The following is a 10,498-nucleotide window of genomic DNA, read 5'->3' on the forward strand; positions in this document are numbered from 1 at the left end:
GTTGCTACTTTTTCACACTGACCAGGTAGGGAAGTCTATGGGCCTCTGCTCATGCCGGGAAGGAGGTGATCAATTAATGTCAATGAATAAGATGCATTTAGAGTTAGATCTTGTCCCCTGAAGCAGCAGCATGAGCTCAGGTCTGACGGCAAAAAGCCACTGCATATACAAAGAACTCCTGTAGTCCATGGTGTTAGCAATCTGTGATTGAAATTCCCAAGCTTGAGTGCATGCTGGTGGGACACTGTGGGATTCTTCCCTGATTCTCTGAACACCACCAACACCTTAACTAATTCTTCTTGAAGCTTTCTTCAGTAAAAAAAGAGAGCACCTGAAAGTGGAAGTCTTTCTTGTAGCCTTGATTTCAATCTTTAGCATTTAGCTTTGATCAAGAAAAAAAGTAGTGATTTGCTTCATTAGTTGTTTGAGATACAAGAAAACTCAAAAAGGTAAATAGCCATCTGCATCACTTCATGTGATAAAACAGAGATCTGTGACACAGTTCTGACTGGAGCCATAAAATATGAACATACACATTACTTTCACTTACATTTGCTGCACCCAGGAGCTGACTGTAGTATACACATGGGGGAGTCCTGGCTCTGATAAGGTCAGTGGCATTTGCTGAGGTCTTTTTGATGGACACAGATGATGCAATGTGTAGCAGACACAGAATCTAGGCAATGCTATCCCTGACACAATGCTATCCTTTTCTCTTACAGGTGGTAGGCATTTTTGCAGGATTTGGTCTTCTACTTTTGGTGGCCTCCCCTTTCCTTCTACTTGCTACACCATTTGTTCTGTGCTGCAAGTGCAAATGTAATAAAGGAGATGATGACCCTCTGCCTACCTAGACTGAGAGAAGATTGGACTCCTCACAACATGTTTTGATTTTACTGTTGCTGTTATGTTTCCCTGTTGCACTTACATTGCTGTAGCCTTACTTGCCCCATTCTGCTTTTTGTTGACACAGTCTTGATTCCAGGAACTGTTGTTACTACTGTTGTACAGATCACTTGATAACAGACAAGGAGGGTAATAGAAGGCAAGTTTGGTGCTAAAGGGAGACCACAGACCTGGGTAGCTATCTGAAATTAAGAGCTGATACTGCTAAAAATAATGCAAAAGGTTGGTGCTGCCCTGCTGGTGGACTGGGAGCTATACTGAATGACATCAGCAAACCAAGCTGAAAAAGCCTACAAACTTTTGCATATCTGTTTGCTTCCAAATTTGGTGTCTTATTCCTGCATATGTTTAAGTTGCCTATCATTTAAATCAGATAGTCAGCTTTGTGTGACTTTATTACACATCTGTTTTTGTTAAAGCCATCACAATGTCCTTTTTAGTACCAGTTTTTTCCCAAGTGTAACAAAATTAGTAAGGTGCATATAGGCCATCCTATGCCTTTCTTGAAATTTGGAGAGGATCAGAGGGACAAAGTTGATCCTGCTGCCTTCCATTAATTTTATAAAGTCTTATAAGAAATCTGTTTGATTAAAAGCTACATTTTAAAATTAATTGATGAAAGTGTAAAATTGAGTGGTGACAGAAACCTGCTATTTAATCAAGTTTCTTTTAAAAGATCATTGATGGTATTGATTACCCCTGGACCACTAGTGCTTCTCTGAATTGTTATTTTTTGCTATTGTTTAGAGTTCTTCTACACTTACAGGGCTATGTAACTTCTAATCCAGGTATCTTAATCTTTTTATAGATACGTATATATATATATATATAAAAATAATCCTATTTAAACCAAATGTGTAAATAGCTGTACTATTGAAATATTTTGGAAATTCAGGATAGCTTGCTTCTTTCTCTCTTTAGGACAATTATTAAGAAAATACAGGACTAACTTTACTGTTTAGCAGACTCTTGGGTTATCAATGAGTCTTTCCTTTTAAATACAAAAATACATCATGGTTATCCCTATAGTTAATATGAAAATGCCTGGGATATTTGTGGAAGTTGTGCTTTGCATTTTAGCTACTTAGCCCATTTTCAGAGATAGTATTGTATGATATGTGGTGTATTGTGTTAATAACAATACTGTGACAAGGTAAGTTTTTATTTGAAAATTAATCACTTGATAGTTTTGCAGAATTCAGTGCTGTGTTTTCAGGGCAGTAAAGTGTGCTATTCAACATACTACATAATTGAGGTTTCTCTTTAGAAATATTTCTTTGAAAACCATTTTGCTCTGATTTTAAAGCCAACAAGAATTTGACTAATAACTTCTTGCCATGACATATTAAGCACCTGAAACAATATGTATGTATGTAATATGAAGGAAAACATTCTTTTGAATGGTTTGTGGACTGAAGTTTTACTGCATTTTTTCTTCATCACTTATTTCTGTCATCAGCAATGTACTGAGATGGATTAATATCTTGAAAACAGGATAACTTTACACTGAAAATGTCTTAAGATCCTTAAATGCATCTGCTTCTGGCTGCTGTCACAGGCTGGGAATATGTTTTCATAGCTCAACCATAAAAAAATTACTCTTTGTTGGCTTTTGGTTGGTTTACACAGCCTGTCTGTTAAATAAAAATACTGTAGGGCACAGTTTTGAAAAGGGCCAATTTCTTTTTAAAAAACTATCCTTCTCCCTTATCTTCCAAGCTTAGTGCTATCCAAATTCAAACTGTATTTAACCAGAGATTTTAGCTCTGGGAGTTGGAGATTATCTGCAATTCACTTTCTTGGATTGATTTTAATGAGTTCAGCCTTTGTAATGTGAATAAAAAGAATAGTTGGTTTCCAGCAAATCTGAACCCATGATATCTTCAGATTGTTTATGGCAATGCACAATTCAAATCGTTTCTTATCTGAGTATCTTCAGTATTTTAGCTATCTTTGTTATTAAAAATTGCTTAGTTGTTCAAAAGCATCCGTAGGGAAGTGTGGGTAGTGCATTTGATCCCTGTTTGCCAGTTCCCAGGGATGTGTGAGGCCCTGCTGAGTTCAGTGGGCAGGGAAGTGCTTCTCTCCCTCTATCTCTGGCATCAGCTCAGTCCATCTCCCAGAGGGATCCCAAGCCACATACCTGAGTTGTCCTGAGTCATAGCTTCATGGTCCGGAGTTAGTGGAAACCCTTCTGCAAAGGACAGCTTCCTGAAGGTTAGCTTGAACTATGGCCTTTCCTCCTTGGCCCTGTAATTCTGTTTAACTGGGGAAAAAAACCCTGGACAATAGGATGTAAAGACTTCACGGGTTATTAATTTTCTAGCTGTGGCACTCAGGAGTTTTGCGGTATCATGGCTGTGACTGATGACCAGTTTTCCTACTGGGATCATAGTAAACAGGAGAGATTCACTGGCCTGTGAACAGCATTGAGTGTCCTGGTATGAGAAGGTTTATTTTCTCTGTGCCTTTCTTAGAGAATTTATGCCAAAATACAGCAAAGCTTGACTTTTCCAAAGTGCTGTGCAGCCAGTTAGTAATCAAAGTCAGAATTAATGCATTTCCAGATTAAAAAAAAAAAAATAGAAATAAGTTCTTTGCAAATACAGAAATTTTAAAATTATAATTTATAATTGATACTCACAAGTAACATTATATATAATCAGAAAACTGTGTCATTTTATCTCTGAGCTCAACATACTTGAATTGCTACTGGTGATTTTTTTGACACAGCTCTAGTTTCACATCCCGGCTGTTGGAACAGACTATATGCCTACATATGTTTACCAAATACCTACTCAGTCTTTTCAGGTTTGCTAAATGTCATTCCATCTGTATTCTCGGGGAATTTTTTGTTTGTTTTTATTGTTGTTAATATTATTATTACTATTATTGTTTTTAATGCTGATTTGGTTCCAAAGTAGCAACTTTTGGTGGTGATGTATTAAGTTCAGGGTGCTTTTATGTTACAGCTTATGTTGATACTGTGACATTTAATACCCCAAAACTGAATTGTAAATACATTATTTTAAACTGACATTTAAACCCCCTGCCATGGGAAAGAGAACGTTTATTTCTTCATCTTTTCAAATGAAAATCTGTTACAACAGCTATGGCTTTTTGGATTTGCACCAGAGAAATACTTCACGGCGTGATTTCTGCTGCATTTTTATGGTTATGCTATTATTTAGGGGGTTTATACTCACACAGAATCATAGAATATTCTGATTTGAAAGGACCCACAAGGATCAAGTCCAGCGCTTGAGTGAATGGTCTGTTTGTAAATGCTGTTTAATGGAATTGGTGACAGTACATCATCCGCATGTTCTTCTGGGGTGTCATGTCTAGCGAGTGTGGAGTCCCAGCTCCAGAGACTGTGCATCTCCCTAGGCTTGCCATTAGCTGGGCTGAAGCCAGTCCTGAGAGAGATCAAGAGCTCAGCCCACTTCATCTTCAGTGGTGGCAGCATTGGGTTTTCCCCTGTGACATTGGACAAGTTACTTGCCACCTTTTATCTCAATTTAGCCATCTTTTAAGTGAATGGAGCAGTGTTTACCTCAGGAGGGCTGTGAGGGCAAATTCATTGGTATGAGGCTCTTCAGAATTTGTGATGAATAATTATATATAAAAGATTAGTGTAGTTTTATGTTAACATTTCAGTTTTATTCATGTCGGCATTCATCCTGAAGCCTGCTACTACTGACTTTAGCAAGTCAAGTATTTAGGATACCTTCCCCCACGTACTAAGAAGCATGATCCTCAGATACTCTGGTGCATAAATTAGGTAAAATCCCAAATAACAGCAGACTGGATCAACTCTCAGTTTTACAGCTGAGCTCCTGACATGCAGAAAACAATCAAAATTAGTGAATAGCTCTCATTCATGGAGCTGACAGGATAAAATATCCATAGGTGAGAAAAATATGGAGTGGGTTTTTTTAAAAGATTGTTATGGGCAGGAAGATTAGAATGAAGTTCTGTGCATTTCATCTGTAGGCCTTTTACTGTGGAGTAATAAATATTTTTAATGCAGGCCATTAATCATTCCAGTGAGGTGCAGCATGCATAAACCTTTGTGCAGGTTTGCTTTTTTAAAACCAAAGTTTGTACATTTCATGTACATAATCTAAAAGCGTGAGGAAAATGAGTGAATTACTGTTGTTGATGACAGTGATACTAAGAACATCAAAAAAGCCTGCATCAGCCCTTAATTGCTAATGCACTTGTACTAAGTAAGGCATGCTGTTTGTGTTTAGAGCCCTGTGGTCTTCATTATTGCTTTGATTTGTGTATATCTTATAAGAATTCCAGGAACGTTAGGTACAGGTACATGGTACATGACTGAACCTTTCTTGATGATTTTATTATTATGTATTTTAAACTTGTATAGGGATAAGCATGAAGGAGTCATGCATATGTATAAATAATGTATTTGACCAGTGTAAAAATAGTTCTGTTGATGTATTTGAAATGTAAGTGCATTTTGTGCCACTAACACTGTGATGTATAAAGGAGCTGTTGAATGCCTTTTAATGTGGTGTTTTGTACTTTGAATCATATTGGAGAGTTTAATTTGTAATTTCAATAGATATTTTAAATGAATGTGTTTCCTGTGATTCTTCGTAGTGACTTTCCCCTGTGCTTCTCTGCCTCTCAGTCCTTTGGGGGAAACACAGCCTGCGGCCTGGAGACCTCCTGCCACAATTGTGGACATAATTGTGGTTTCTGACTCACCATCTCCCAGCTTAGCTAAAAGAGGGAATCTGGATATCTCTAGAACTAATTGGATGCACAGATGCTGGATACTTGATCCAGCTCCTGTTGTAGTCCATGGATGGATGCTCTAGGCAGGTAAATGTGCTGCCCCCAAGGATTACTCTGAGGTGTGTGTTTGTTCTTGCACCATGGGTTTAGGTGTGGTGCAGGTGGCTGCAAGCAGCTTATACTCCCCTCAGGTTGGTGTGGAAGACAAAAGCAAAGCCCAGTCTCCTGAATAACTCAACATATTTAACTCCCTGACAGTGGTAATGAGTTCTCATGTTCTTGACTCCATCAGCAAGCACTTTACATTTTGCCTAAACTGCAGTTGAGAATGTAGACTTTCCTTTAGTTCCCACAGTTTATTTCTCACTTTTTAGGATACAATTTGTCTATACCCATAAAAAAAGCACAGGCACAATTTCTTCAAAAAAACGGTGTGCATAAACTATGCATCCATGTGCTTTCTACCTATCTACTTTAGAAAAGGCCATATAATAGCTGCTACTAACTCATTTCTTCTTTCATTTTCATGGAGCATAATGATTTTTCTTCATAAGGGTAAGAGCGAGTTTGATATTTTTTTCAATTAATTGATCAGAAAATAGTCTCTAAAAGCCACAAGGGGTTTTGACATCTTCTAGGAGCAGATATTGTTAATAAAGTGGTTGTCCTGCTTGCTTCTGCTACTCCCACACTGTGTTGCTTCCAATTAATGGATGTTTGGTGTTGCAGTTTTCTTTTGGAAAGTAGGATTATTTCTCAGTCATGTACAATAACCATGTAGTTCAGTGACCTTTAGCTTCTGGGCAGTCCCTCTGTTTCTCTACCAGGTTCAGCTTCTCCTTGCTATAGAAGGATTTTCGAACCTGTGCCTTTCAGCTGTGTGACTGGGTTTGTGCATAACAAGTCTGTCGTTAGAGAATCAAGCACTGCAGAAATAAAGTGGAGTAACAGTCATATGTATAAAATTAGAAAATTTAAGTTGAATTCTTAAGTGGCAAACTTATAGCACGTGTATGTTCTAGTAAACAGTGTCCAGGATCATTCAGTTGCCAGAGTTGAACCACATCCATAGTGTTAAGTTCTGTTAGGAGGGACTGCAGCCCCAGAATAACTCCTGAAGTGTACCTGGGCATTGGATGGAAGAGTTCTGCTCAAAATGATGTCAGTAACTGTCCTCTAAGAACTGAAAAAAAAAAAAGACTGAGAGACAAGAGAATTGCACAGCACAAAATCCTTATGCTACTTTTAGCATTCTGCTAGTAAGAGTGGTACTAATGGAACTGGTGTTGTGTGTGCACAGAAGTATGGGGGATAGTGCTAGAAATTGTCGCTGCCAACTTGTGAGCACAGTGCTTCCACAGCATCCACAAAGCACCTTTCTTCCTTCTTTTTTTTAAATTGAGGATCAGCTTGGAAGTTCTTCATAGGAGATTTTGTGCCTTGGGTTGACCTGTCAGCACTGCATCTATACCAAGAGTTATTTTACACAGGATATATTGAAACCAATGAAACTTTCATTGATTTTGAGAATGACAGGTAAGGCTACAAGGAAGCTTTTGCTACCCAGATTCTGTGCTCTGGGGAACAAGATTCAGCCTAAGTAGTATCTGACATCGCTTAAGTATGAGGTGTCTTGACATATGTATGTCTGGCCTCAACTGGTGGTAGCTGATGCAAAGACACATCTCCTGAGTTTTTGGGACATCTCCCTTCCCATCCTATGCTGCTTTTACTAAGGTTGTTGTCTAGACAAATTAGCCTTTTTAGCCTCTCAAGCTGCTTCTGAGGTGTGGGGTTTTTTCCTCATATGCTTTGATGACAGAAGTCTAAACTCTGCTTGTCCAGGCATATAACTTCTGCATGGCTAAAACTGAGGACAGCAGTCATAGAGTGCCTTATCACATGGACTGCTTTCAGATGCCAGGGCAGAACTTGGTGGTGCAATAAGAACCAGGTTACTCTGTGTTTCCAGATGGCTCGGTGTGTGATGACTATAACACATGTGCCACATGTACAAAAATGTTTAGATGCTGTAAATCATACAAACCAACTCATGCATACAAGTAGTGGAAATGCATTTAAAAGACGAGTCCTGTTCTTTGGTGGTGTGTGACAGAGAGAACAATGTCAAGTTGTATTCAGCTTCTCTGAATTTATTCCCATGTTCCTTGGGTTTTTTTTGGTTTGTTTTTTTTTTTTTTTTTTTTTTTTTTTTTTTGTTTGGGTGTTAAAGCCAAAAATGAAATTAACACTGTCAGCCAAATAAAGAGAGTCTCTGGGAATAAATTTTAGGTGTCCTAACTCAGTGCAGTACTCTAAAATCTGGATCTATATATGTGTGTGTAGCTGACGTGTACTTTATTTTTATACGCTGCAACTTTTTAGATGTCAAATGTGTCTTCTAGTCTGTGTACTCTTATATGACTACAGGAAGAAGAAGTTCTGTTGCATAATTTTGTAGGAAATGCAATAATTCAGCAGGTTCTGTAGGCCTGACCTTCTCATATCAGTCTAAAGATGCTGACTCAGCCATTCCTCAGATCTCACTGCTGTATGTTTTTCTTGAGAACAATTGCAAACAAGCACACGTTTTATTTTTCCTCTTTGCTCCCCCAAAATGATGTTTTGGTGGGTGGCAGAAATATTTGGGCTGCTGCAAAATCCTGAGGTCTTACTGTATTTTGAGAATGCCACTGTCATTTTAGGGGTTACGAACAGGAGAAATGCATGACCTTGTGCAAAACTGCATTTAAGATTGTCTCGGCAGATGAACAGAGTGCAGCTTTGCTTTGTTTTCGTGCCTTAGTGATTATTGTGAACTCATATATATATTATATATTGTGAACTCATTTTGTTGAAGTCCCATGTAACTGCTACGAGGGGTACAGGTCAAGTGAGGGATTCCTGAGTTGGAATAGGGATGAACTCTTCCAGCTGCCTTGGCCAAGTCTGCGGGCAGGGTGTTCCGGGCAGTGAGCGGTGCTGCCGTGAGCCAGCAGGGAGCAGCCGCCGATCGCCGCGGCTCAGCGTGGGCTGCCTTGCTGGAGAAATCCCTGGGAACCAGATTCCTACCTCGAGCTCGTAAAGTCTGTGTTTCAAAGCCTCCGCAGAGCTAATTGTAAAGATAGGGCTAAAAATAACTGTGTTATGATGGGCCTGCTCGCACTGCTGGGGCTGCTCTAGTCTCTGATATTAGCATACATTATTGCTCCTGTTCTCAGAGGGTGTATAAAGCTTTTCTGACAGGGAAAAAGCCCAAGTGCTGAACTTCCAGAAGCTGATAAAGAGATGTTCCACTCTACAAATGTAAAATAAAAGGTGCAAACCAGGGGTCTCTTTCAAAAAGCCAAGTTCAAAAACCACTGATTTCACTGGGAGAAGAGGGGGGAGCACTAAAATCAGTTGGTTACAAACAGTAGAATTTGGCTCATAACTGCATCTTCTCTATGTTTTATGATGGACAGATATTGTAGCTCAGCCAAATTATTCTTTTCTCTCTTCCTACCCATGCCTGCTGTTGTATCTGTGTTCTTTAATACAGATGTTCAGCAGAAACAATGCAACTGTCCAAACAATAAATCCAGCCATCCATTCAGCAGTCAACATGTCTGGCAGGGGGAGGCAAGATGTAATGGGGAAGTTGCTGTGAGTCCTTCTGCCTTTACTTCTCTATTTATATCCATTTCAAAGTTTGTGTATCTTCCTGCCCAGCCACCAAGTACATCTGAGCAAAGCAAAGTGAAAAGCTGGTTTCTCATATTTTTTGTGGACTAGAGGTTTGTTTCAAGATCCTGCCAATACTAACACAAACTTTAACTTTTTTAGAAGAAGATAAAATGTGCAGTCCTGGCTGCCCCCATCTCCCTGACAAAATTCCAGGGACTCCTGGGAAACTTCTAGTTCATGCCAGTTACAGCCTGTTAGGAATGTGTTTGGAGCATGTTTTTGAGCTGAATCCATTTTTCCTTTTCAGAACCTTGAAATTTTCTCAGGTGAAATGGAGCAATTAGAGGATTAGGGTAGCACAGTGAACAGACCACTAACACTTTACTCCCACCATATCCATGCACTTTGCTCACCAAATTTTCCCAGCCTTCAACATCAATCAGGGAGCTACAGACTCAGAATCTACACAGTGCAGGATGCCTCCAACCTTCCAGTGTTCCTTGCAGCTTTTTTCTGGCTTCCCAAGAGCAGCGGAGTGTTTCTAGGTACAGAGTATTGAAGAACAGCCCTTGAAAGATACAAATCGGGGGGGGAGGGGGGGTGGTGGGGTGGTGTGCTATCTTGCTGTTTGCCACAACTGGAATCAGAAAGCAGAGACATCCAGAGCAGTAGGATGGAGAATCTCTGAGAAATTGCACCTTTCTCTCTGTCACCTCTACCTATTCTGTGACTAAAATGTATTTTGGTGCTCAGTGCCATCATCCATACCAGCAATTTTTATCCTTCCACTTGTGATCTCAGGATGTGTGCTGCATTGCAGGTTCTGCAGTCAATTACTAGCATTTCCTTACAACTAAGACTTGGTATAATGGAGGCAGAGCAAAGTTGTGACTGGGCTAAAATGTGAGTGCCTTTTGTGAGAGCTGACCCTCTGACTCAGCTTCTCCTGTGCCCTAAGACTGAGAGAATTAACCCAGATATTTTCTCTGCCATTGTGCTGTGGAAATAAACTGAATGTGAAAAGAAACAGCTCCTGCAAGCAACATCCTTTGTGCTTCTAGAGACATCCCAGGGCTCCTTAAACCTAGAGAATTCTCTGGGTGCAACCATCTCTCTTTCATAGCTTTAAACATTAAGCCTGAGAGAATGCCTTCTGAGCCAC

At 39.6% G+C, this 10,498-nt stretch overlaps 1 protein-coding gene across 6 annotated transcripts in view; it reads left to right on the forward strand.

The window, feature by feature from the left end:
• Positions 1-5,508, forward strand: part of RNF144A (ring finger protein 144A) — a 62,405-nt gene extending 56,897 nt beyond the window's left edge. For all 6 annotated transcript variants that reach the window (XM_066179878.1, XM_066179882.1, XM_066179880.1 and 3 more), the window contains one exon: positions 723-5,508. In XM_066179878.1, coding sequence (XP_066035975.1) covers positions 723-854 — 132 coding nt within the window. In that variant the 3' untranslated portion in view covers positions 855-5,508. The remainder of the gene's footprint in view (positions 1-722) is intronic.
• The last annotated feature ends 4,990 nt before the right edge of the window (positions 5,509-10,498 follow it).

The sequence above is a fragment of the Chamaea fasciata genome, unplaced genomic scaffold (genome assembly GCF_029207755.1).
Source record: "Chamaea fasciata isolate MVZ Bird 193981 ecotype frontalis unplaced genomic scaffold, bChaFas1.0.hap1 SCAF_3, whole genome shotgun sequence".
Classification (NCBI taxonomy): domain Eukaryota; kingdom Metazoa; phylum Chordata; class Aves; order Passeriformes; family Sylviidae; genus Chamaea; species Chamaea fasciata.